A 26,158-nucleotide genomic window follows, 5' to 3' on the forward strand; every position below is an offset into this window, starting at 1 on the left:
TTTAACATTTTTTAAGATTTTATTTATTTATTTGATAGAGAGCACAGTCAGGGGGAACAGCAGGCAGAGGGCCAATCAGGCTTGATCGCTGGACCCTGAGATCATGATCTGAGCCGAAGGCAGATGCTCAACCACTGAGCCACCCAGATGCCCCTAACATATGGTTCTTAGAAAGGATATTAGAGGGGCACCTGGGTGGCTCAGTGGTTGAACATCTGCCTTTGGTTCAGGTCGTGATCCCGAGGTCCTGGGATGGAGTCCCACATCGGGCTCCCCACGGGGAGCCTGCTTCTCCCTCTGCCTGTGTCTCTGTCCCTCTCTGTGTGTCTCTCATGAATAAATAAAATCTTAAAAAAGAAAAGATATTAGATTGCAAATATATGGTATTCCCAAATAGTACTCTTAATATTTAGATTGTTTCATAAAAAGGGATATAAACAATATATAAATATATATAATATATATTTATATATATGTTAAATATATATGTTTATATATATGTTAAATATATATAAACAATCCTCTCAAAGATTTTTCCAAAGTTCCAGTCTCTATGCTTAAAGACTTATATTCTCTAATTTAATCTCTATAACCACCTGTAAGGTATGTAATATTATTCAAATTATAATACATTATTTCAAAACCATCTTTTCCTGTATGTTCTGCTGCCACCATGGGCAGTGGAATGATCCCCATGTGGAAGGGGCTCAATTACTGTCTGCTGTAATCAAGTCTCAGGATTGTCAGAGCCAGAGGGGCCAAACTTTCATCTCCAGTCCCATGCTTCCAACTCCCAAGGGGACAACTCCATGTGGATATTCTGCTTCCCATGAAATGTCCAAAACTTCTCACCCACCTACATACAGCTGACCTCTTCTTCCCATTTCCCTCTAGTTTGCTTTTTCAGAGGACCTGTAAGACCCTCTGGTATTACTTATATTGTGATTCCATCATCATCATCACCGTGACAATTATCATTGCCCTAGTCATCATCAGCATCGTCGTCATGGTTCACTGGATGCTTACTCTGTGCCAAAACTCTAAGTCCTTAACACACATCTCCTCCTTACCACAAACCAGAATAGGTGGTACTATCCTCCCTTATGGAGCAGGAAAGGAGTCTCTCCCTTAAGAGTAGGTACAGATTAGCCTCAGTTTGTTTGGGCTGGCTCCAAAATCTGTTCCCATTCCCCTATAGATCATCCAGTCCAGTCTGCACACAACACAGATGGGAAAACCAAAGACTAAGTCCCAGAAAGGCCCTTTGAGTTGGGACCTATGCCTTTTCAAGTCTTGGGAATAGGGTGATGGGCTATAACTGCAGTTATACAACAGGCTAGTGCATAATACTTGTAAGAAATAAGGTGATGGGGGCCAGCTGGGGGTAACTGGATGACATCTCCTTAGGGGAATTCATCAATGTTCGTTTTAACTCCACTTTCTTGGTGGAATGTATCAATTTTCTTTTCATTTGTACCTGGCTTCTGCACGTGCGTGCACACACACACACACACACACATATACATACACACCCTTCATTTTAGATAGACTGATTCTTTTGTTCCAGAAAAGCTATATAAGAAAATCCTTGGCTTAACTCTGAGGCCAATGGGTGTCCAGTAGGTCACACACACCAATTCCTATACCCCCACTTTTCAGAGCCTGCCACAACCTCCAATCCTGGTGTCACAAAGCTGCAGGCTAGTGTCCTTGTCCTATATTTTCTCCACATTCTTCCTTCATCCCCAGGGTGCTGTGTCCATTTGGAATTCAGAAAGGATCAGATTATGCTAAGTCACTGTGAGATGCCATCTCCAAAACTCAACTTTCCATCCACTTCCCCCAAATGGGTCCAGTGAACCTTTGAGGAGGTACAGCATTGTTCGGAACTGCATGGGTGCTGGATCAATTTGCCAGGTTGAGATCCAGCTCTGCCACTTAGTAACTCAGACTCTGGATGAGTTACTCCTAGTAAATGTTAAAAACAAAATCAGCCATTTTTTGAGCCCTTGCTCTGTGGCAGATTCATTATCTGTGTAGCTCTATGTAAATGTGCAGGTTCATTACCACACTTAATCCTCATCACAAGTATAGGAGATGAGCAATACTCTCGTTTTGCAAAGGAGAACACTGAGACTTAGAGAGGTGAATTAAGTGTCCAATGTCATCCAACTAAGAACTGGCAGAACCAGGACTTGAACAACCAAGACCATCTGATTCTGGAATTGTTCTTCAATCACTGTGCAACACAGCTCTCTAAAAGGGGGACGGTTCATCCCTTTGTTTTGGTAACAGAAGTACTAACCATAACCAGGAAAAGGACACACTAGATGTTTAATGAATGGTCACTACTGATTATTGCTCCTAATGTTTTAAGATCTCATAGGGTATCATATCATGATCAGATTGTTTTGCTCATTCGGTGAAAGAGGTCAAAAAATAGCATCAAATACTTAAAAATGAAAAAATATTTGCTGCAATGTTGCTCTAGGTCAGCAAAGATAGAAGGATAGAAACACACTGTGGAACAATGAATTAGAATGGAAAACTAGATAAATGAAAGTGGGTTTAGTAGTTTTATCACAGGCAGACGTCTTGGAGATCATTTATAGGCCCTTCTCTTTTATAGATGAGAAAATAAAGATCTGATGAGGTAAAGAAATTTGCCCAAGACCTTACAGTAAGAAACATCAGATCTGGGCTTGGAGGCCAGTATGCCAGGGCAAGTGTTGATTCAGGCTTCAAGCTCTCTTCCTTAATGGTTCTGATCTAACTGGTTTGATAATTTTCAATCACCTTTTGAAGTCTGTAGAGCTACTACCTGCCTACTATTGTGCTAAGTGCTCTGAGTACAAAAGAAACTTAAAGCTCAGTCCCTAACTCCACAGAGGCTACAGGGTCCTGCACAGCAGAAGTCAATCATTAAGATATCTGGGCAACAAATAGTTCATTGCTGGGAGTGGGGGGTCATGGCTATGGAAGCAGTCAAAGGAGATGAAGAGCGCAAAGTGAAAAAGGGAATACAAAAAGACTGAAGGGGGGGCGAAGGTGACAGGATGGAGGGAGGAAGAGGGAAACATCAAAGACAGACAGGAGAGAGGCAGTTATATCTAACATTCCCGGTTTTATTTCCCTCCCCAGTACTTATCACCGTTCCCCATACTTCATAACTTGTCTGTATCCATGCGTCCTTACACTAGACTGTCAGCTCCATAAGTGCAGATGTTTATCTGGTTTTCTTCCCACTGTTCTCCATACAACAGTGCCAGGCACAGAGTAGAGGCTCAATGACTATTTGTTAGATCAACCAATCAAATGCACAAGCACCATGTATCATATGCACTGTGACAAGCTCTCTTTCCAGCAACACTGTGAGGCAGGTATTATTATTATCTTCAACTAATACATGGAGAAAGGAAGGCTCAGAGGGTCAGACAACTTGCCTAAAGCCACAGAGTCGGGATCTTAGCCTGTTGTAGAAAAAGGTATTGGGACATGGACAAGGGAGGTTTTAGTTGCTGTCACAACGTGTTAACATAGTTGATCACATTACCTAGAATCAAAGCTTTTCTCTTTTCTTATGAACAATTTAAAATATATAGAAAAGTACACAGAGCTTTAAAATGAACGGCAGTGTACTCAACTCCCAGATTTATGGTTATCTTATTATTTTACTGTTTGAACTAGATCTGTTATTTAATTGAAGATAAAGATGAAGCCTCTGTGTTGTCTTCCTTAATTGGATTTCTCTGCTTCCTGGTGTTCATCACCTCAGGTAATCACTGACTTGAATTAGGTATTTATTTGTTCTACTCTTATTCCATATATTTATGTAACCATAAATAACATATGGTGTTATTTTCTGTTTTCACACTTGATGTAAATGGCATTATACTTTACAGAGCAGGCCACAACTTGCTTTTGACCTTCCATCCCCATGGATGCATGCAGCTCTAGTTAGACAGCCACCTTCTGAATATACCACAACTTACTTGTCCATTCTCATTTTGATGGAATTTAGGTTGTTTATAATTTTCCACTGTTGGAAACTGACTCTAATGAATATTTCCTGTACCCGTTTTCTTGTGTCTGCTGGGTCCAAGAGCACCTGCATATTTAGCCTTATGAGATAGTGACTAATTGCTGACCAAAATTTTTTTACATTCCTACGGGTGGTCTAGGAAATATATTTGCCAATCTGAAGGGTGTGAAATGTTATCCTGTTGTTTTTATAATTTGCATTCCTCTAATTACTAGAAAGGTGCACATCTTTTCAAAGGATTATTGTCCATTTGAATTTCCCCTTCTGTGAATCACTTATTCATATTCTTTGCTCATTTTTCTGTTGAATTTGAATATTATTGGGATATGTGAATTTTTATTGGGGTATTTCAACAATTTAGAGGGGTTTATTTTATATTCAGGATATTAATTAAGCCTTTGTTATATGCACTGCAAAATAGTTTCTCCTTTTTGGTGGCTTTTATCTTTTAACTTTATGGTGTGCTTGTTAAACACAGGTTTGAAATCCAAATGTAGTTCATTTTTGCACTATTTTCTTTATTATTGGTCTTTTTTGGTGCCTTTTTAAATAAATAATTTACAATTTCAAGGTCCAAAAGATATCATTCCTTATTTTCCTCCAAAAGTTTTAAGGTCTTCCCGCCGCCCTTAAGATGTTTCCTTTCAGAAGCTGTAGACATCTTGTTTTTCTTTATCTTCCAAATGTCTTTATTAGTCTTGACCTTTTGCTTTTCCACATGAATTTTAACATCATATTGTCATAATCAAAGGAAAAAAAGCTAAGAATTGGACTGGAATTCTACTGAAATTGTGTACTAATTGATAAGAAGCTCTCCTTGATGTTGATTCTTTCCAAATATGAATAGGGTATATTTCAATAATATTTTAAAATTTTTTCCTGGAAGATCTTCAATTTTTGTTAGAATTATGTTATAATTATCGTTTAGTTTCTTTTGTTATTTTGAATGGTATATGCATGTATTTTTATATACTATGATATATACTTAATATGTATTAGTATGTACTTAATATATACTTTATATACACACATTCAATTATATTTTCTAATTAGGTTCTAGTTAGTGCTCAGAATGCCAATGATTTTTTAATTTTTTAAATTTTTATTCTTTTGCCAATGATAGACATAGAGAGAGAGAGAGGCAGAGGGAGAAGCAGGCTCCATGGGACTCGATCCCGGACTCCAGGATCACGCTCTGGGCCAAAGGCAGGTGCTAAACCGCTGAGCCACCAAGGGATCCCCAATCTGGTTGAATTCTTACTTGTTCTATTAGTTTGTAGATTATCTTTTGTCAGCTATCATGACATCTATAATTAAAGGCAATTTTGAATTTTCTTTTCCAATCCTTATATTTCTCTTCCTTTTCTTATTGCATTGGCTAGGACTTCCAGTCAATATTTATTAGAAACAGTGTTAAAAGACATTCTTGACTTCATGATTTGAGTGGGAAAACTTCTAGAGTTTTACCAGTTAGTATGATGTTTACTGCAGAGTTTTGGTTGCCCTTTAAAACATATTAAGTAAATTCCCCTCTATTCCTAGTTTCCTAAGAATTTTCTTAAATCAGACTTGAGAACTGAATTATATCAAATCCTTTTTTTCCTCTATATCTATAGAGATGATCATATGATTTTTCTCACTATTTTTTCTCACTTACTATTAACATTGTATGTTAATTAATTTTTCTGACTTTGAATCATAATTGAATTCTTGCCATAAACCTTATTAATCATGATTTTAAAAAATTTGTGGCTGGATTTGATCTGCTAGTATTTTATTTACGATGTTTCATCTATATTTATGTGTGGTTGGGCCAGAGTTTTCTTTTCGTCTATCATTCTTCCAAGATTTTGAAATTGAAGTTATATTAGCTTCATAATCTAGATGATATCAGCTTCATGAGCTGTATAGCTTTCCTTTTGTATTGCCTGAAACATAAATTTTCATGTTCATTTTCATTAACTAAAGGTTTTATGCTTTTTAAAAAAGTATTTATTTATTCATAAGAGACACAGAGAGAGGCAGACACAGGCAGAGGGAGAAGCAGGCTCCCTGTGGGGTGCCTGATGTGGGACTCGATCCCAGGACCCCAGGATCACGCCCTGAGCCGAAGGCAGACGCTCAACCACTGAGCCACCCAGGTGTCAGGATTTTATGTTTCTTACAAGTTTAGTAAAAGCTGCCTAAAACATTTATGCCTGATGTTTTTAGAAGGAAGAGACTTTCACATCTACTACAATTGTTATTTGATCTTATTTCTAGCATCCTATTTTATGTTTTTTGTTTACCATCCTTTTTCTACGCTTCTTTTATCTTGCCATAAAGAAGAGGTAACACTTTAACTTCTGAGATTGGATCATAAAAGGCGATGTGGCTTCCCCCCTAGAACAGTGAGAAGTTTAACTGTTCAGAGGCCACCATGCGGTGTGGAAACCGAGTGACAAGGAGTGCCCACAGATCGCAGCAGTCCTGTCTTCAAGTTGTCCAAACCCAAGCACAGACATATAAGGGAAGAAGCCTCCAGGTGATTTCAGCCTCCAGCTCTCCATGCACCACTGCCCTTGAGTGTTCCCATCAGAAGTTCCAGACATCATACAGCAGAGACAAGCCATCCCTGCTGTGCCATGTTCAAATTCTTGACCCACAGAATCCACACACATAAATAATGCAAGGACGATTTTATGCCACTAAGCTTTGGGGTAATTTGTTACACAACAAAAATAACTAGAACATGGTTGTTTCTTGTATCTTGGACCTTTATTTCTCTTCTTGCAGAAATGCATCCTTTAAGTGCTTTTAAGTGATGTTCTATGGGGCCACATTCTCTTAGTCTTTGTAGAACTGAGTATGTCTTTATGTTGCCCTCAATCTGGAATAATGGTTGACAGTTCTTTGTTTTCAACAGTTGACAGGTATTATTTCTGGCATCCCTTATTACTCACGATATTCTGTTCTCTTATATCTTCAAAAAAAATTTTTTTAAATCTATCAATATAGATTTTTTAAAACTAGTGAGGATTAAACAAATTGTCTCACCTTTTGGTGCCCTGCATCCGAGCCCAGGGTGTTTGAGTTGTGGAAACTGAAAAAGCATGGGTCTTGTGGTCATCAGGCTGAGCTCTGCCCCTTGCCATACTGATCTTGGAAAGAAAGTTCTAGTTCTCCAAGCTCCTTTCCAACTATTATTATCTGCCTTGAGGAGTTAATGTGAGGATTGAGTGACAGTGCCTGCTTCATAAGTATTTGTTATAATAAACAGCAGTATCCTGCCCTTGCTTCATGCTCTACCTCAGACCTCACAGGTTGCTGCAACAATTAAATAAGAACATGACCAATATTGTGCCTTGTGCATTCCAGGTTCTCAGTAAATGTTGTTTTTATGAGTAGTATTTAACTGAAGAAAGCTAGATGAGGTGGTGGCTTAGTGAAAGGAGCAGGGGCTCTAGCATGGAAGATTCCAGGGGGCTTGGCATAGTCTGTGGCGCATCCATGGGCAAGTCCCCTCTCTAACAGCCAGGCCAGGTCACCTACGCCTGGAGAAGCAGTCTGGAGGCCTCTGACATGGCCTTCCCGCCTGTGGGAGCGGGTTCCTGACAGGTCTGCTCCCGTGTGGCCTTCTCGGCCCTCCCCAGCCTGTGGGCTACAGCACTGAGCCAGAAAACAAGTGCACGAGCAGGTGAAAACTTGAGCCACGTGCCATCCTGCCCCCTTGGTGGGCAAACCGGGGGTGGGTTTTCAAACCATTTGATGCCTAAGTGCTTCCAGGAACTGCTGTTGCCTCCAGACGTTCCTGACAGTGAAATCGGGGGCCTCTGGTGAAAACCCAGAGTAAAGGGGTAAAGGCACCTGCACTGACTTGGGACCCAGGTGTCCTCTGAGCTGAAATCACGGCAGGCAACAGGAAATACGCCGGGATGTGTGACTTTGAGAAGCAGAGACTCAATTTTCCTGAGCTCTGCGGGCTCAAGGCTCAGGGCCTGCCAGCCTACCTTTGCGGGCTAATTTTTGCTGGCAGCAAAGAAAGAACGTCTGGCTACTTTAGTTCACAGTATAGGCTCTTTCAGTGAGAAGGAATTAGGAAGAAAGGAGTGAAAAGGAATTAAGGAGAAGAAAGGAGTCAACTACCTTTGAAGGGGGCCGTTCTGGGCAGAGGTGTAGGGGCCCCGGGATGCTCCCCACCCTCAGCCGCGCAGCCCCGCCGCCCGGCCTGGGATCCTGGGATCGTGCGGAGTGAGAAGACAGATAGAGCGGCCCCTACGGCTGGGGGAGGGGGCCCGCGAACAGAGGGCTCTTTTTCCTAATTAGCTGTTTTTATACAGGGAACACATGACCCAAACACAACCACCAACTGTGTCTTTGACATGTACAGGCGGAAAGGGGGAGCTGGGCTTTTGTCTGCCGGGAGTCTTTCAACTCGCCTGTCACCCCAAGCTGCAAAACTCAACAATGGGTCGGATGAGCAGGACCACAGCGGACAGTTTGCTAAATGGACTTGGGAACAGGTACTATTTCCACCCACGTCGGGCTGGAAAGTACTGTAAAAGTGAAATTGGGTTAAATATCTCCTCGCCCTTTCCAAAAGCTTTGTGACCATTCTGCCATTTGCCCGTTTCTGGTATACCCTGAAACAGTGCATGCTTCAAAAAGAAAGAAATACATTTCTAGGAAGACTTTTCTTGGTCATAAATGCAATCCTTTCATAGAACCCTAACTGTTGTACTCTCCCAACTTCCCTTATCATGTTGTTAACTTAGTAAAAACAATTGAATTTCAAAGAATACTGCCAAGTGAGTTATTTTCCCTGTTGAATGAAGTGGCTCAATTAGTCTACATAAACTGATTTAGAATAGACACACTGAAGAATATGGGGCAAAGCGAAAAAGGATGCTTGCTTTGTGGACATGTGTAGTTATGCTTGGGTGTGATATTGTTGATTCTTTGATTCTGAAGCAGTGAACAAATCGCAAACACTTTTCAACCATTTGTTTAACTGAAAGCAGCTATGCACGAATGGTTTTCCCAGAACCAGAGGTAACATGTGCTAACACTAACTATGTTGAACTGGAAGCCATCAAAACGCCATGCCTCATGGCACTGCCCAGGTAGCAGTCGCCAGAGCATTTCCATACACGGCTCAAAGAGAATTTCCATCTGTAGCCATGGGGCAGGCCAGGGCAGAGAACTTCCCAATGCTGAGATTAAAGAAATCCACAACAAAACACTTCTCCAATTGGGGAAACACAGTCTTTCAGGGACAGAGCTGTTTAGAAAAAATAGTGCTGCCTTTGTTTTACCACATACTCGCTTCTCTGTATAGCACAACTGGAAAATGGTGACAAGACTATAAAAAGCTGGATGGAAAAGTGTCAAATTAAACCCAAGGCGAAACCCAGAGCTGGTTGGCTTAATTGGAGGTAATGAGAAATGAAACCACATCTCTACTTGCAAAGTGAAATGGTGAACTGAAGTAATTACCCAGAAAATCTACCAACAGCCCTTTGCCGGAATGCCTCAAAATTTGAGGCCAAAGTGTTCTGAGATTTCAAATGTCTGGATCATGCCTTCAAGTTTCTCCTCACTTTACTAATAATGACTTGGATTTGATGCATACTCCATTCTTTCCAGTGAAAAGTAGTAATGTCCCAGCATGTAGCACAGGATTCACTCCAAGTTGGTGGTTGGATTCCTGCTTGCAGATGAGTATAACTGTCCCTGGGCAGAGATTTCAAGTCCCTTTACACTGGAAGCAGTAGGAGCACGCTTGGGGAGGGAGGTGCGGAGCACCCAGGGGGTCAGTAAAACAAAAGGGAAAGTGAACATAAAAGTGCTTTTCCAGGGGCGCCAGGGTGGCACAGTTGGTGAAGTGTCTTATCTACGGCTCAGGTCATGATCCTGGGGTCCTGGGATGGAGCCTTGTGTCTGGCTCCCTGCTCAGCAGGGAGTTTGCTTCTTTCTCCCTCTCCCTCTGCAGCTCCCCCCTGCTCGTGCTCTCTCTGTCTCAAGTAAATAGTCTTTGAGAAAAAATAAAAGTCCTTTTCTAGGGATCTGACTGGGGCACACTGTCAAAGAAACCTTTGGACCATCTCCCCACTACTGGAGTGTCAATGGACTGTATGCAAATGTTCTAACTCAGAGACTTCTTCTAGTTCCCAGTCTGGGGAAGTCCACACTATGGAATTCTGCAAAATCGTCCCTGGACACAGTTTACTGGGGACACCTGGCAAAGGGGGAGTACAACTACTGCTTTTAATTCCTCTTTAAACTCCAAGAATACTCTGGGTGAGAACCTCCATTGTCAGGTTTGTACACGTTAGCACACAATGCCATCTCTCTCCCTGCGAGGCCCGATGATGTTGGCTCCTTCCAGAACAGATATGTTTAAGGGTGATGGCCTCGTGAGCCCAGGGACAGTAAGTGAGATCATGGCTGAGTCTAGAGAGGTGGATTCTTCATGCACGAAGCCCAGAGAAAAAGTGTCTGGATATGGGGCAGGCTGGGGCAGCCTTACCGAAGCTGGGGGCGCTGTGCAAGGTCATGTCCCGGATCACCCTTGTGCCAAAACAGGACCACATCAAGAGGAACTGCTGTGCCACTTTCTTCAGGGACCCTTGTCTCTTGGCAGCCACCTACAAGAAAGTGAACAGCTTCAACAGTGGTCAACTTAACCTTTTGGTATTACCATCTCTCTGAAAAATGGCAGGAAGGCTTATGGGTCTCCTGAGTTCAAGGCTACGGAACAATGGTTTTGACTTTATGCTTCTTTTGGAAGAAATACAATTTAAAAAGTGAGACCTTATGTCAAGTCCCAAGGTACACCGCAGATAAGAGAGATGCTGACCTAGCTGAAGCAGGGGAAGGAGCCTCACGGTCCTGCCTCCTGCAACCCCCACTCCAGAGGGGGCCCAGGCCTCTCCTTGGAACCCCAGGGCTCCGTGGCTGCTGGGGAACATTGAGATAGCTTAGTGTGGGGCTGTGTATCTCCCCAGGGCCACAAGGGTGAGTGGTGGGTCACAGCACCAGGGCTGCTCCTTCCGCTCCAGCTTACCAACCTTCACAACACACCGGTCCACCATGGTGTCTAGCCACTCGATGTAGGACTCGATGGGAGACTGCTCCTCCAGGAGGTGGTCGAACTCCTGGTACACTGTCAAACAAACAAGAGCCCCCCCCCCACATCACTGTAGCTGTGTCTACACACAGACACATCTTAAAAGAACAAAGGAATAAAATGGAACTCCAGTCTTAATAGTGCATTCAGACTTTAGAAAATATGCCCCAACTTACTGTTCCAGGCTAATCTTTGCAGCCCGTGAGCCCCCTGAAAGCCTGGCTACCACGTATAACTTGCCATTCCCTCCATACTCCCTACTTTTCTCGGGCGGTTTCCTCTGCCTGGACTGTCTGGTTCCTCATGGCTCAGCTAACATGAGCCCTCTTGTGAAATCCCCTTCCCCAAGCCCCTCACCAGCAGAACCCATCACTTGTCCTCTGTGCTTTCCTAACACTTTATCACCTGTATGCCACCTCTGCTGCATCACCAATGCTGTGTTTTAGTCCCGGGGCATCTCCCGTGTCAGTTCTCTGTCAGGTATCCTTCTTGGCTGGGGCCTTCCCTGAACACAGCCATTGTCCAGAATGTGCTTGTTCATAGGAACAGACAGAGGCATCACTGCTCCTTGCTCTCCGCTCCATGGCATGGCTCATTTGATCATTCAATGCTTGTAAACCACAACTATAATGGGCAAGTAGCCCAACCAGCCTCTTAGGACTCAGCATTCAGTAGATGCTTAATAAATGTTCATAGCATAAAGGAAACAATCTCTGTGCCTTTAAATTTACAAATTAACAGAAGGAGGATAACCAGTATCACTTTATAACCTGTCTTCAGCTGCGTGCCAACTAACCAGATCTGGAAGGGCTATGTCATTAGTGAAGCGCTACAGAAAACAGACATTGCTGTGGTGACCTCCAGTCTGAAACATCTCTTTTTGTTTTTTGTTTTGTTTTTTGCATGTGGAGCTCAATAAATCAAGTCAGACTTTCAGAGCCACACTGTTTTTTGCAATTCTCATTTATCTGAGGGGTTCTTGTCCCATTCCACGGGCCTTGCCAATGTGCTCTGTTTTTCTGAGTTGATGGCTGCTACGAGAGGCTAGCCACTGGGACTGGGACTGGGAGCTCAGAACAGTTTAGAATAAGAAGGGGCTTTAAAAGTCCATTGAGTTGGTATCTGTGTCCTTTCACAGAGGAGGAAGCTATGTCTCCGAGAGATTAAAGGACCCCCTCAAAGTCAGAGGGTGAATGTGCCAGAGCAGGGACTGGAGCCCATGTCTCTGATTTCTGTTTGGTGTGTGCTTTTCCTCTTGATGGCAGATTTGGTGCATCTGCACTGTAGTGCTTTGGTTAGTGAAGGTGATGACAACAGAAGTAGTGAAGAAAGTGCTTACGGCCAACATCTACTGGGTTCTTGCCACGTGCCAGGCACTTCCCTAACTGCTTTGCATGGACACGCCAGTCTAACCCTACAATAACCCCGAGAATGTGACAGCAGTTTCTCAAATGTTGGTTGAATGAACAGAAGAACAACCCAAGGAGGCAGGTACTATTATCACTCCCCATTCTACAGACGAGGGAGCAGAGGCCCTCCCGGATGACTGACTTCCTGAAGGTCTCAAAGGTAGCAAACAGCAGAGGCAGGTTTTGAACCTGGCTTGACCCAATGCTTGCCTCCCAACTGTGGTGCTGCACCAGCTCTACCTGGTGTACCGGGCACATGGTGCACATTGACCCCATTTCACCCCTGCGTGTTCTCCCCATGTTAGAGCCTCGGCAGCCAGGGTCACCGTGTACCAGGGCCAGGATCTGTGGGGCATCCCAATCCCCTGCTCCTACCACAGTAGTTCTCATCAGCATGCTCATGTCTGGACATGCATTTTTAAATTTAGGGTAAGTAGAGCATTCCTAAGCAGGACCTGTCTCATGGAGGTGATGGAAACCCCCTGAAGCAGGAATGTACAGGCTTGTCAACTGGTTATGTGGGACCCAGTAAAATCGTGTGATTGCATCGGTGTCGGCTCCTTGGCGGTTTCTCGGATTCGTGATCTTGGCACAACAGTTATAAGGAAAGGAGGGTGCAGCACACAGTTGGCCCAGCACACAGTGGGTGAAGCACACAGTTGCCCAGCACACCGTGGGCATAGCACTCTATTGCGTTCAAGAATTTACCTCCCGGCATCTGGGCAGTGGGGAAGTTGCAGAGATGATCCCTGTCTGCCAGGCCACCTGCTTTGAGGGCTGGTGCCTTTACTCACTACCCCCCTCCCCTCCAGGCACTGTGTCCTACAGCTGTCCTCTTTGGTAACATGCAGCCATTTGTAAATTACCTGTACAATTTCTGATCTGCCCTTAGCTGTAAGCTCCATATGGGAAGAGCAATGTTCATATCAGTCACCGCTTTTCTCCCAGCTTCTAACACAGTGCCTGGCCTAAGATAGGCATTCAGTAAGTACCAGCTGGGTTGAACTGAACCTCACCACTCCCTTCCTCTGGAAGAGTACAATCACAGCTTTAAAGGGCACCATCCTGTCCCGGGCCTAAGAGAACTTGAAGAGAAAACCCCAGAAGGTTCCTTCTTTGAGAGGCTGTGGTGACCTCTGAGATGCTCCAGCAAAGGGTCAGAGCCTGGTCCCTAAAGCAAGTGATGGTGGCTTCCCCTATGAGTATGGGGGACGTCTTCTTCCTCCGCAGAAGGTGCTAAATGGGGAAGAGAGCTGAGTTTCAGGCTGCTGGGAGTTAGCAGAACTGGAAGTCATATCATTCTGAGTTTCTACTCATCTGGTCCCACACAGACATTCCTGGCATCTCGTGCATGCCTGGCTTGGGGTGAGACCCTGAAGACACAGTGATGGGACATATGGCTAGTGCTGTTAGGGGTCTGACACCCATGCTGTCGGCCCTGTGGCAGGGAGTCAGGACAAACAGAACAGAAGGCACAATTGCAAGAATCTAGAAAGACTCCGCAGCCTCTGAAACTTGCCCACATCTCATAATTTTTGTCTCCTCTGATCGTCCAGGTGAGTAGCACTAGTGCATAGTAGTGAAGCCGAGGTCAGGCGTAGGTCTGAGGCCTCACTCTGCTGCCCAGGGTAAGGGTCACTGGCTGAGGCTGAGTCATGTCCTCTGTCACGTGGGGGTGGTGTGTGTCTTCCACGTGGGGGTTGGTGTAGAGAATTAATGAGAACATGTATGTGGTAGGTCTGTGCAGACCCTGTGAGCCCGATTCTTATTTTAGTGACCAGCTCTGAGTTCTCAGCAGGGGAAGGCAGGCTGAGGGCTGCTGAGGAGGAAGGAACAAGTATGGAGCTCTGGGAAAGAAGCCCCAGGGAAGGTCCAGGTTCAGGCTCCAGCCGTGCCAGTAGCTGTGACAAGGGCTCAGCGGGAAAGAGATCTCTAATAGGAGCATCTTTTGGAACTTACTTGTTTCTAAACACCACATGCTTAGCTGGGCTGGAGCAAGTTCCCTCAGGAGGACAAACAGAAGGCATTGCTGGAAATCTGAGGGGCCTCGGGCTCTCAGGAGAATGGGCCCAACTTCTCAGGGGGACCGCTACCATGCAGGGTCTGGGCCCTCGCCTTACAGGGTGAGAGTATCCCCCCACCTCCAGCAATTCTCAGCACCAGCCTTTTTGAGAGCTGGTGGGAGGAGAGTGGACCCACTGTTCCCACACTCCTGCTCCCCTCCCCTCCAGGCATGAGAAAGGAAGGCTGAGCAAGGTGAAGAAGTTGCCAGTAGAGCCTCAAGGATCCAGGGCCGCTGGGCATGGGAAGCCATGGGCAGTCGGCTGCAGCGGGCCCGTGAGGAACAGCAGAGATGCGCTGACCATGGTGGTGTTCTCTGGCCCCCTCATGACTTCTGCTACTAAGAACACCCCACCTGGCCTGCTCCGGAGACCATCTGCAGCAGTATTCCTGGTGTCTTTGTCCACAGGGACATGAACATATGTTCACAGAAGTAAACCACCATGCACTCCCTTCTCAACCATTGAATGTGATTGAAAGGTTCACCTGCCAATAGGTGGGCTGACCCATGTGACCCTCTGCTGAAATCTAGGTAGTATATCCAGCCAACTCCAGGCTGACATACACTCAGGCAACAAGCTTTTGTCCTCATTTTTTTTTATGCCACCTGTGGAACGATGCCTGGCATTGAGAGTCACATCTGGGCCTTTTTGCATGGCACTGTGTGCTGCCCAGTTGCACCAGGCCCCCTTTTCCTCAGGAATATTGACACATGTCCTTTTAAATCAATTAGCCCTCCTATCTGGGCTGACCCATTTAACAGGAACAATAAGAGGGAAGGGATCCTAGGGGGAAGGACAGGGTGGGAATGCCACTTAAATATATACCAAGATACTTTTTCTCTCTTTCTTTCTTTTAAAAGCAAAAACAGAAAAGACACAATCCTTGGCGGAACATCTTACACTGGATGATGAGTTTCCGGTGCTCATCGCGGGAGTCTTCCATGGTGTAGAGGGTTTGCTTGGTGATGCTGTTCAGGTCCACGTTCCTCCAGTCTTCCAGCATTTGGAATGTGATGTCTGCACTGTGGATCACCGTCCGAGATGCCTGTAATCCAAGCCAATCAACTCATTAGCTCAAGGGTGGTTAGGTTAAAACCCTTGCGCATTATTTTCTTTTTAATGAATCTGCAGTGTTCTGCAGCTGTTTTGAAATTCCGGAACATTCAATTTCAGGAAATCAGAAGACCATAACTCAGTCCATAATTCAGAAGACCCATACAGTCTTTTCTCTTGGAGGTCTCTTTTCTCAGCTCTATAAAAAATTACTCCAAGGTGGCCGAGGCTAGACCAAACCCTGCTGTTCCCAGCCCCTTTGGTCTGGACCCCTGGGGAACAATGGGATGAAGCCCAGAGATCTGTCAGCCTTCTGACCTGAGCTTGCAGGAGCTCTGTGCTTAGTAACCCATGTGTCTCTAGCATTGGAGAAGCAACGGGCCTAGAGCTTGGACTGGTCCGTGGGCCTATGACAACTTTGATCCCAGCCATCTTACAATGTGTATTTTTCATATACATGCATTCTGAAGCAGTTTATGGTCTAGCTTTCTGTTTTTTGCTTTTTGGTTTTTAGGTGACTACAATTCATTTTGCAGGTGACTACAATATGAATAACTGAGAGGGAAGAAAAGGGAAACAAAACCCAAAGACTCCATTGCTCATTACTGTGCATGTGATGCATGTACGTGCCCATGCTCACACGTACATTCAACCTGTGGTTTCCTCAGCAAGCCCTCACAAGTAGAACTTCAGTTTGCAAGTTGGAACAATACTTGGAACCACCAAGTTGGAACAAAGCTGATAAAAGCAAAGAAAAACATTTCCAGAATCATTTCCTTTACTTGCATGTTTTTTTTAAAAAGTCTTAATAAAATGGAAAAAAAAAAAAGATTTCCGATACACATGGCCATTAAACATCTCCTAATGCTTGTGAATTTCCAGGCAAAGTAAGTACTGACAACCCCTTTTACCTCTAGACTGCCTGAGCACAAGGAACTCTTATTTAAATCACTGTAGAATTCTTTCCAGGTCTGAGGCCTAGAGTATATGAATATGTGAGTTGGGTCCATTTCTAATGATAATGAAAACAATTAAAGGTTAAGGTCTGGGATTCTGGACTCAAATATATTTAATTCAAATCCTGGCCTTGCTGCTAACCACCTGACTGTCTTGGGGCAAGCCAGCAGATTAACCTCAGTTTCCTGATCAATAAAATGGAGGTGTAATAATACCTGCCTCTTCAAGAGGACTGCTGTTTGAGGATTCCTTGAGATAATGTTTGAAAAGGGCAGAGTTTAGGGAATAAAGGCTCACTAAAGGAGCTACCATTAATCAGGCTGTTCTCTGTGTGGTGATGCACAAACACCTCAGGGCTGTGGCACGTGGTGCTGCTGCCCACTGGAGCATTCCTCTCCCCCCCTGCCAGGCAATCCTGCCATCACATGTACTCCAACTTCAGAGCCACACCCATGGAGCCACCTCCTCTAACCACCATATCTCAATCACACTTAACGTGCCCCGTTATTCTCTATTTCTGCTGTTTCCCTCCTAACACTTAGCACTTTTAATTAATTATTTTTTGGTTCACTTTTTTTTTTTTTTTTTCTGCTCAGGGCAAGTACCACTAAACATGGTCTCTGACATAGAGGAGGCACTCAAAAGACTTTGTGCAATGAATGGTTGAGATAGGAATGCCAAGTTGCTTGCTTAGTGTATTTAAGCAATAAAGGGCCTGGGTATTTAGAGTCTCCGTTTCAGTATGACTTGTCTTGTATGTGTTTAGGAACACTTGCTGGGATATTAGTTATGATGTTCCATGGTGTTTCATTCCTGTCACCAACCCCAGATCCTCCAGCTGATCCAGAAATGTGTCTGAAAGCTGTCCTGTGAAGATGGAAAGGTAGCAAATGCTGATTAAAGTACGTACTGTCCGTGTAGGAAGTGAAGGGAGAACGTATATGTATGTGTGTGTGCATGTGCGTGCAGACAGCCACCGTACAGATATGGATACGTTTACCTACATGCCTTAAAGGGTCAAAGGCTTTCCTGGACTGCCTGAGCCCCAGAGGGAGGCACCAAAGCCATGCCTAGCTCTCTGAGATAACCCAAGCCCAGCTTTTCCAAGCTGGGGAAAGAACCAGAAGGCATGCACCCAGTGTTTCTCTGTTTTGCCAATATTTGTTTGCTCCCCTAACTCCTACTAATCTGGTCAGGCTCTGCCATGTCCCAGAACAGCGTCCAAGTGTGGCCTCTCTCCTAGCCAGCATGACTAGAAAAGGTTTACCTGGTTTCCAAATCCCCCACAGGGCCATTCATGCCAGAGGCTGGACAGGAACAGTGAGGTGTGTGTGTGGGTGTAGCTCTGTATTTTCAGGTTCCTGCCCTGGAGGCTTCCTGCAGGCCACTCTAACTAGAAACCCTTCCTCCAACCTTGACCTTGAATAACCGGCACCAACCCAGAACCGACAGTATAAGGGAGAGGTGGAAAACCCAACACAAAGAAGGCAAGCAGGTGGCAGACGGGAGTGAGGAGAGCCAATCAAGTGGAAGAGGAAGTGGGGCTGACAGGGAGGACAGTGCTCAGCCCATCCACTTGATTCCTGCCCTGGGAAATGTGGCGCTGGGGCTGTTTAGCGGTCATCTCCCAGGTTCAATGGTTAATGACAAAGCAAAACCAATTTTTGAACACATGCAAATCAAATAAAAATAACCCCACCCCCCTGAGGGCAGATTTGACCTGTGGCCTCCAGTTTGCCCCTTTTGCTTTCAATGTTTTAATGAATGTTAACAGGCTACCTTAATAGACTTAGATTCCCTTCCTTAAGGTGCAAACTTAATAGAAACCCAAAGCTTTATGCCATCAAATTATCATTAGAGTTACAGTACACATTTCTGTGACTTCTGAATTTTTCTAGTAAGCATATGTCACTTCTGTGCTAAAAAGAACAAAAATATGGAGAAAATAAAAGTGGGTATTTAACATACTGTATGGATTTGTTTTTTTTGTTTTGTTTTGTTTTTGGGGGGTTTTTTTTGGATTTGAACTCTTCTGGATGATACACGACCAACAAATCATCCTCTTTATCTATTTGAATCATTTATTTCTGTGGCTCACAACTCGGGGTGAGACTGGGCCCCAGGCTACTTTTGATGGTGTCTGGAGACATTCTTGATGGTGACAACCAAGGTAGTACCTGGGGTTGGGTGGTTCTAACTGGCATCTGGGTTCTGGCATGTGGGGAGAGGCCAGGGATGCTACTAAATCTCTACGCTGCACAAAACAAGTCCCGAGAGCATAGGATGATCCAGCCCCACATGTCAACAGTTAGTGGCAGAGAAACCCTGATCTACTCAAGGGAAATGCAAACTTGCACACCAGAACATGATGTCAGAAATAATTTTGTATGTTAGTCAAAACTATTTAGTGATTGCCTAATGTTTTTATTCTTTATCAGTAGAAATTAAAAGGTAACAGTAAGAATATACCAAACACCTATTATACTGTATTAAACTATCAGACAGCCACACCCCTTGACAGATCCTCCGAAGAGCTGTTCCGTGCATTTTGCCCCTCATGACTTGGCAGAAGTTACAAAACAACACAGGACACATACCTGGCAAAGGTGATTCAGTGATGTCTGCCGTCTCAGAATTTGGGAAAACCTTCTTGACACTGCAAGAAGGAAGAGTTAGTCAGAAATATTTGCGTGCTGTATGGTTCTACCTTGGATTTTCCAGGGGCAGATTTCAAAAAGTAGCTTATTTGCCTAAATTTGTCTCTCTGTCCAACCCCATTTTATGCACCCACTGGTGAAAACCTGCTTTTGATTCTTTGTTCTCCCATGTACACAACTATTTCCTAAAATGGCGATATTTGGGGTACATATTTCAAAGTCACCCGCATGCCATGCTGGCAGGTGTGAGAAATTGTGGCGTCAATCAACCGTGAGTAAAAGCAATTATTTACTTGTCTTTCATTTCGCTAATTGCAAGCTCAATCACTTCTCTCCATAAATAATTGCTGGAATCAAGTGGAAGCTTTGAAGAAGGCCCTTTAAAAGTAGTATATCTAATAGGGAAACTTGATTGAGCCTCAGCGGTGTGTGGTGTGAGGGGTTGCTTTTAGGATGGAACCCTGGGCTGTACTTTGAATGTGGCTTTGCATTAATAATCTTCCATTTTTATCAAATGATCTCCATGACCTATTTGTGTGTTTTGCTGATCCTGTTTACTATAGTGATATAACGGGCTGATGGTTTCAAGTGGGGTGATCTTAAATCTGCAGATTTCAAGACAAAGCAGACAAGCCAGGAGCCAGCCGCAGGTCTCCATTCTCGCAGAGTTGTCTGGAGTGGTGTGTGTTTCCACTCCTTGCACGTTCTCCAAGTGCCCCCAAGCTTCCCTGGGAAGAGGGGTTCCTGCAGCCACCGACAGGTGGAAGGTCCAACAGACCTCCTTGTTGCCAACTTTCAACAGGTTTGTTTTGTCAGCATAATTAAAACTGGTGCGGGGCATTCTTCTCATTAATTTCTGAACTGGTCAAGAAACAGAAATTTCTCTGGGATTATTCTAATTTGTACTCAGAGCCAGCTTGGTTTGAAAAATAGGGCGTGGGGTGGAGGAATGGGGAGGGGTGGGGGGCACAGATGAACTTCTAATTTTCCAGACCGATCAATCGTTAATCCTTCTCCTTAATTACTTTTTCTTTAACTTTGTGATGTGGAATTTAGTGCTCATGAAAAGAAAAGAACTGAGAGCCGTGAAATAAAGCGGGCTTTATCAGTAGGTGCTGGGCGCTGCAGGCGGCCTCGGCCTCAGAGCGCGTCTGAAAGGGCTCCCTGTGCCTGCCCAGAGAGGGTAATTTGATCCTCTTCATTTTCCCTGCCGGCACTTATTCTGGGCAAGAATGGCAAGCTGTAGTCAAATGCTGCTTTAAGAAACATATATCTTAAAACTTCGTTTTGCTTAAAATCATTTCACCTTTGTGTAATAGCATGTGTGTCTTCCCATGAGTCCAGAAACACCGAGACAGAGAAATATGACCAGTTTTCTCAGGCAAAACTAATGGTGGAGAATGGCTAGTGATGCTCAGCAGAAAATGAAAAAATCACAGTCCTAATCCTCGTAGGAGAAATATTAATTTGGCTTTCTCATTAGGCAGAGAATTGAATATGTGAAGCCCTGAAGCTGTTTTCTGGCTCCTGTTACCACCTGTTTGGGGGTAGGGGCTTCAGGGAAATATCAGCGTTTTGGGGTCTGACAGACTTGAGTGCTACTCCTGACCCCTTCTTACCAGCTGTGTGGCTGTGTGGCTTTGGGGAAGTCTCTTGGTCACTGGAAGCCTTATCTGCAGGACAAGGATACTGCTTGTATCCTTGTATACTATGTCACAGAGGTGGCGTGAGGATTAAATGGGATGAGATGGCAGTGACAAGCAGAAATTTTGGTGTCAACAGACAGACCTGGGAGCAATTCCTGCCTCTGCTACTAACTACCCTTCTATGATGGGATGAGCACTGGGTGTTATACTATATGTTGGCAAATTAAATTTAAATAACAAAAAAAAAGAATTATGGAAAAACTTTATGTTCAAATATGCCCATTACAATAAAGAAAAATCTAAAACAAAACAAAAACCCTCTAAGCCTCTTTCATTTTCCGTAAAAGAAGTGTGCCACCTGTAACAAACCTTTTGTGAGGACTGAGGAAGATAATGCATGGAAAGCCCTAGGCTTAATACCTGATGACTTGCAAGCCATAAATGCTAGCTATTATTATTATTTTATGAACAACCTGTGTAAAACTGTTTGGCACTAGAATGTGCCCACCCCCCCACCCCCCAGCTCCCAAACTCAGTACTTACATTCAAACTTAATGTTTCGCAAATTTTCTGGGAGGTCGTGGAGAGCCACTTTTAGCCACTCATCCAGCTGCTTGGCAAATTTTCGGATCACCTGAGTTAAGCTGAAAAGAGAAATGATCCATTTTAAGTGCGTTGTGTGTTGCCCAGTCCTCCCAGTAGGCCCCGATGGGGTTCGGCTGTCCCTGAATTGTGTTTTTGGGTGGCCAGGCTCTGAGCAAAATGCCATCCATCAACCAAGCCCGTGTGACAGGTGCGCCATCGTGCTGCCCCCCCTTGCCCAAGCGCCGGACCCCCAGCCTGGCTTCCCCGCTGCAGGCTGGTGGCAGGAACTGGGAGGCAACAGCGGATCTCTACACCGACGAACAGCTCTGACCTCGAACCCATGTCCAACTTGGAGAGCCGAGGCCCGTCTGGGGGCAGCCTGCAGAATGAGAGGAGAACCTGCAGGCCTGCAAGCCTCACTTTTGGGCTCTGACTGTGAGCACCAGGGGCCGTGGCCTCGGTGGGCAGGCCACCCCAGGGACCTCGGCCCCGCCCCCTCGCCCTCCGCAGTGTCCCATGGACTGTCCTGCCAGACCCTGCGCACCAACCCCCCCAACACCCCTGGGCAGGCCCCCTGGGTTCCTCGCTCCTTCGCTCCTCACGTTGCCGACCTTCTCCAAGACCCACCTCCTCCAGCAGCGGGCACCATCCCCACTTCTCAAAAGACACGGCCGCAAAGGAAGAACTTTCCAGCATTCTGCAATGGCACAGCTCTCTTTCCCCGCTACCTTGACAGAATCAAGGGCCAACCCCACGTACCCTCCTCCTGCCTCCTCAGGAACCCCCTCCGTCATCGATCACTGACCACCCCTTCTCCCGGATACCCCACAGCTTCCTCTCCCCAAGCATGTCTCCCCTTAGAGATAATTTCCTCACTCCCTCTCTTCAGGGTACTGCCCTCTCTCTCCCACTTCACAGATACCCTTCTTCAGAGTTGTCTAGACTCTCTCTTTTCCTTTACCTCCTCCTTTCTTTTCCTTTACTCACTCCTCCCCCCACTCTAGTCCTTCAACCTAAGCAGCTACCACCAGGCAGCAAGCTGCATCCAGACATGAACCCAATAGACTCATTTTGGTTCCCATCTCCCTTTACATCTTGGCACTATTTGGCTCTGTTGGCTCCTCCTCCTTCTGGAAACATTTGCTTCTCCTGGTGGTTGTGACCTCTCTGTCTTGCAGCTACTACGTCTCAGGCACAAAGCTCAGTCCCTCTGCCTGAGCTTTACTCCCTCCAGCTCCTCCACATCTAGTCCTGGGCCCTCACTCGTCACACTTTGTCATTCCCTGGATGGCTTCTCTGTGACCCCAGCTTCAATCACCATCTACACTTGCTCTTATACCTCTAGAGCGGAGGTCTCCAGAATTCTACACCAACCACATACAGGTCCCTTCCATTTAGTGTCCCAAAGGCACATCAACCTCAACACGTCCAAAGGGAACTCATCACTTCTCCATCAGTCCTGGGTCTTTTCTTATGTTCATTTATATTTCACTATGAACTCTACTTTCCCTAAAGTTTTTGTTTTTAATGTTTTTATTATTATAAAAATTTCAAATATATCCCAAGATAGAATGGTATAATAAACCTCCAAGTATCTATGGCTGAGCTCCAATAGCTAGCAACATTTCCCCAGTTCAGTGTATCATATGCCATTATCTTTTCTGGAATGCTATAAGCAAATTCATGAAGTATCATTTCAGAAACTTAATGTGCATTTTCTAACATGTACTTAAATATATATGTATGTATGTGTACACACACATTTACTTAAATATGTATGTATGTATGTGTACATACACACATTTAAAGCCACCATGCCATTAGTATACCTAAGAGAATGAATAGCAATTCCATAATATTATCTAAAGCCCAGTTTGTACTCAAATTTCTCTGTTTCTCTCAGAGCTATATTTTGGTTTCTTTGAATCAGGATCCAAACAAGATTTACACATTGTGTGAAACATTGCCTTGTTTTATTTCTTTTTTTAATTAAAATTTAAAAAAAAATTTTATTTATTTATTTATTCATGAGACACACACAGAGAGAGGCAGAGACACAGGCAGAAGGAGAGGTAGGCTCCCCCTGGGGAGCCCAATGTGGGACTCCATCCCAGGGCCAAAGGTAGACTCTCAACCACTGAGCCACCCAGGCGTCCCATGGCTTATTCTATTCCTTAAGACTTCTTCACAGTTCTCTTTCATGCCACTGGTTTGTTGGCCACCTCATGTTATCTGTTCCCTGGAATATCCCACACTCGGATTCAGTTGATGTCTTCCTTCTAGTGCCATTTAACCTGTTCATCTATCCTGTGTGCTTCTTATAAACTGACAGATCTAAAGACTAAATCAAATTAAGTTACATTTTTTTTTAAGGCAAGAAAACTTTGTAGGTGGCCCCTGTGCTGCCCACTGTACCACACCATGAGACTTATAATGGCTGGTTGTTCCTCTTTTACTGTATCTGGTTTTGACACTTGAATAGTCTCCCTTCCTATTAGCAAGTACTGTGGATTTTATCTCCAAGTTACTTCTAAACCTCATCCAGTCTTTCCCTTTTCTCCCTACTTCCAGTTGTCATCATCTCTCACCTGGGCCACTACAGCTTCTACAACATTGCAGCCTCTACAATGGTAGGTATACAAGCCCACCTGCTCTGCTCACCTCCTCACCTCTACCTACCTCATCTTACACATTGTGAGAGGGATTTCTCCCAAACACTTGCAATTCTGACCTGGTTCACCTTCTGATTAAAACCCCCCAATGCTTTCACGTTATTCTTAGGATAGAGACCAAAATCCTGATTGTGACCAAGGCTCACACTCCAGCCTTGCTTTCCTCTCCAACCTCACTTCACAGTCTCTGTCTTCATCCACAATTTAGTCTCTCTAGTTCTGCCCAATTCTTTCCCACATCAGGGCCTTCAACCTTAGCGTCCTTCTATCCAAGAGCATCCCATTCTTTTTTACCTACTGGATTCCTCCCTCATCGATCTGATCTCAGAGCAGGTGTCATGGCCATTGGAAAACCTTCCCTGAAGCCCCCCTCATCTAGGTCAGAGCCCCTGATTATTATTCTTTAAGTGCCAAGTTGTGATAATTGGTAACTATACACTAGCTTACGTGATTATCTGATTCACATCCATCTTTCCCACTAGACTCTATGCTCCAGTGTGGAGCACAGGGACTATGTTTATTTTGCTTATCACTGTGTGTCAGCACCCAGCATAGTGCCTGACACCAAGTAGGCATGTGAGGAAAGTTTGTTAAATGAAATTAATGAATGAATGGCTCCCAATCCCCAGCTGGATGGACCCTACCCACACTGTCCCCCCTTTATCTTTCTGACTTCAGCACCTCCCACTCCCTCTCCCCACCCTCACAGCCTACTCAATTTCCACAGTACCAGCTTCTTTTCTGTTTCTTCAGGTCCTTGAAAACCTCCCCAGGGCCTTTGCATCTGCTGTTCCCTCAGCCTATAAAGCTCCTGCCCCAGATTGCATACTGTTTGCTTCTTTCCTTAACAACTTCACAGGGTGGTTCAAGTGCTGACCATGGGATTTGAAACTGCCAGTCTCCCCACACTCCCAGCTCTACCAACTATCTCAACACTCTTGAGCCTGCCATATGTTTTAAAAAGATCAGTCTGGTTCCTGGGATGAAAATAGAGTATAGAAGGGCAAGGACAGAGCAAGAAGATCTGTTTGGAGAATTTTACAATAGTCCATGCAAGAAGGCAGCCTAGATGAGGGTGGTAATAGTGGAAATAATGCAATATGGTCAGATTAAAATATTTTGAAGGCAGAGCCAGCCAGGATGTCCTGGTGAGTAGACATGGGTGAATGAGAAAACAATGTTGTCAAGGATGTCTTCATGAAAGAAAAGTGGTATATGTACCCCCTGTGCCTAGCAGAGTGCCTGATATACAGGAGGTGCTTAATAAATGTTGAATACCGAGTGAACAAAAAGTACTACGCATGGAATAAAGCCAAAGTACACTCTCAGTGATTAGCACATTGGATCCAACTGTGAAAAGATTTCTCAGAATATTTGGCCAAAATTTAGAGATCAAAATTTGTCTGAGGTCAAAATTTAGAGGGGTGTCTGGAGTGATCATTGATGACTGCTGTACCATCCAGGAGGGTGGGTTGCCATTCCCCACCCATGACACCTTTCCCAGGGGACACTACTTTGCAGCTGGAGTAGAGGAGCTGGCCCTTGTACAGGAGCAGGAAGTAAGCAGCAGGATCAGTGCTGGGCCTTTTCCTTTGTGCAATTGTTTGATTTTATTACAGTGAAGAAAAATGGGAAGCGATTCATTCTGGAAAGGATTCTATTTTGGGACTTGGAATTGGGGCTGCCAGACTCTGAGGAGTAATCTGAACATTGAAGATGCTCTGCTCTGGTGTTGAATGAGCAAGTGAGGAGCTGGCCTCCTGATCACCAAGCCTAGAGATGCTTCCTGGCCCTCTCCACCTCCTCACAGCATCAGAGGATGCTGACTATCACCTCCTTCCTAACACACTCTCCTCTGATGGTCTGCACCCTGCAGCTTGATCTCCTTCTGTCTCCTTCCATCTCACTCACCAGGCTGGCATTCCCGGGATCCGTCCTGCACCTCTGGTGTCATACCTTTTTGTCC

The 26,158-nt window shown here is 44.8% G+C and overlaps 1 protein-coding gene across 5 annotated transcripts in view; it reads right to left on the reverse strand.

Annotated features, from left to right (window-relative positions):
* Positions 1 to 26,158, reverse strand: part of RFX4 (regulatory factor X4) — a 161,101-nt gene that overhangs the window by 24,627 nt on the left and 110,316 nt on the right. For all 5 annotated transcript variants that reach the window (XM_072742486.1, XM_026010932.2, XM_072742487.1 and 2 more), the window contains exons 9-13: positions 21,479 to 21,579; positions 19,230 to 19,288; positions 15,523 to 15,667; positions 11,092 to 11,186; positions 10,551 to 10,668 (exon numbers count right to left, since the gene is read on the reverse strand). In XM_072742486.1, the coding sequence (XP_072598587.1) occupies positions 10,551 to 10,668; positions 11,092 to 11,186; positions 15,523 to 15,667; positions 19,230 to 19,288; positions 21,479 to 21,579 (518 nt within the window). The remainder of the gene's footprint in view (positions 1 to 10,550; positions 10,669 to 11,091; positions 11,187 to 15,522; positions 15,668 to 19,229; positions 19,289 to 21,478; positions 21,580 to 26,158) is intronic.

This window comes from Vulpes vulpes, chromosome 16 (assembly GCF_048418805.1).
Source record: "Vulpes vulpes isolate BD-2025 chromosome 16, VulVul3, whole genome shotgun sequence".
Taxonomy (NCBI): domain Eukaryota; kingdom Metazoa; phylum Chordata; class Mammalia; order Carnivora; family Canidae; genus Vulpes; species Vulpes vulpes.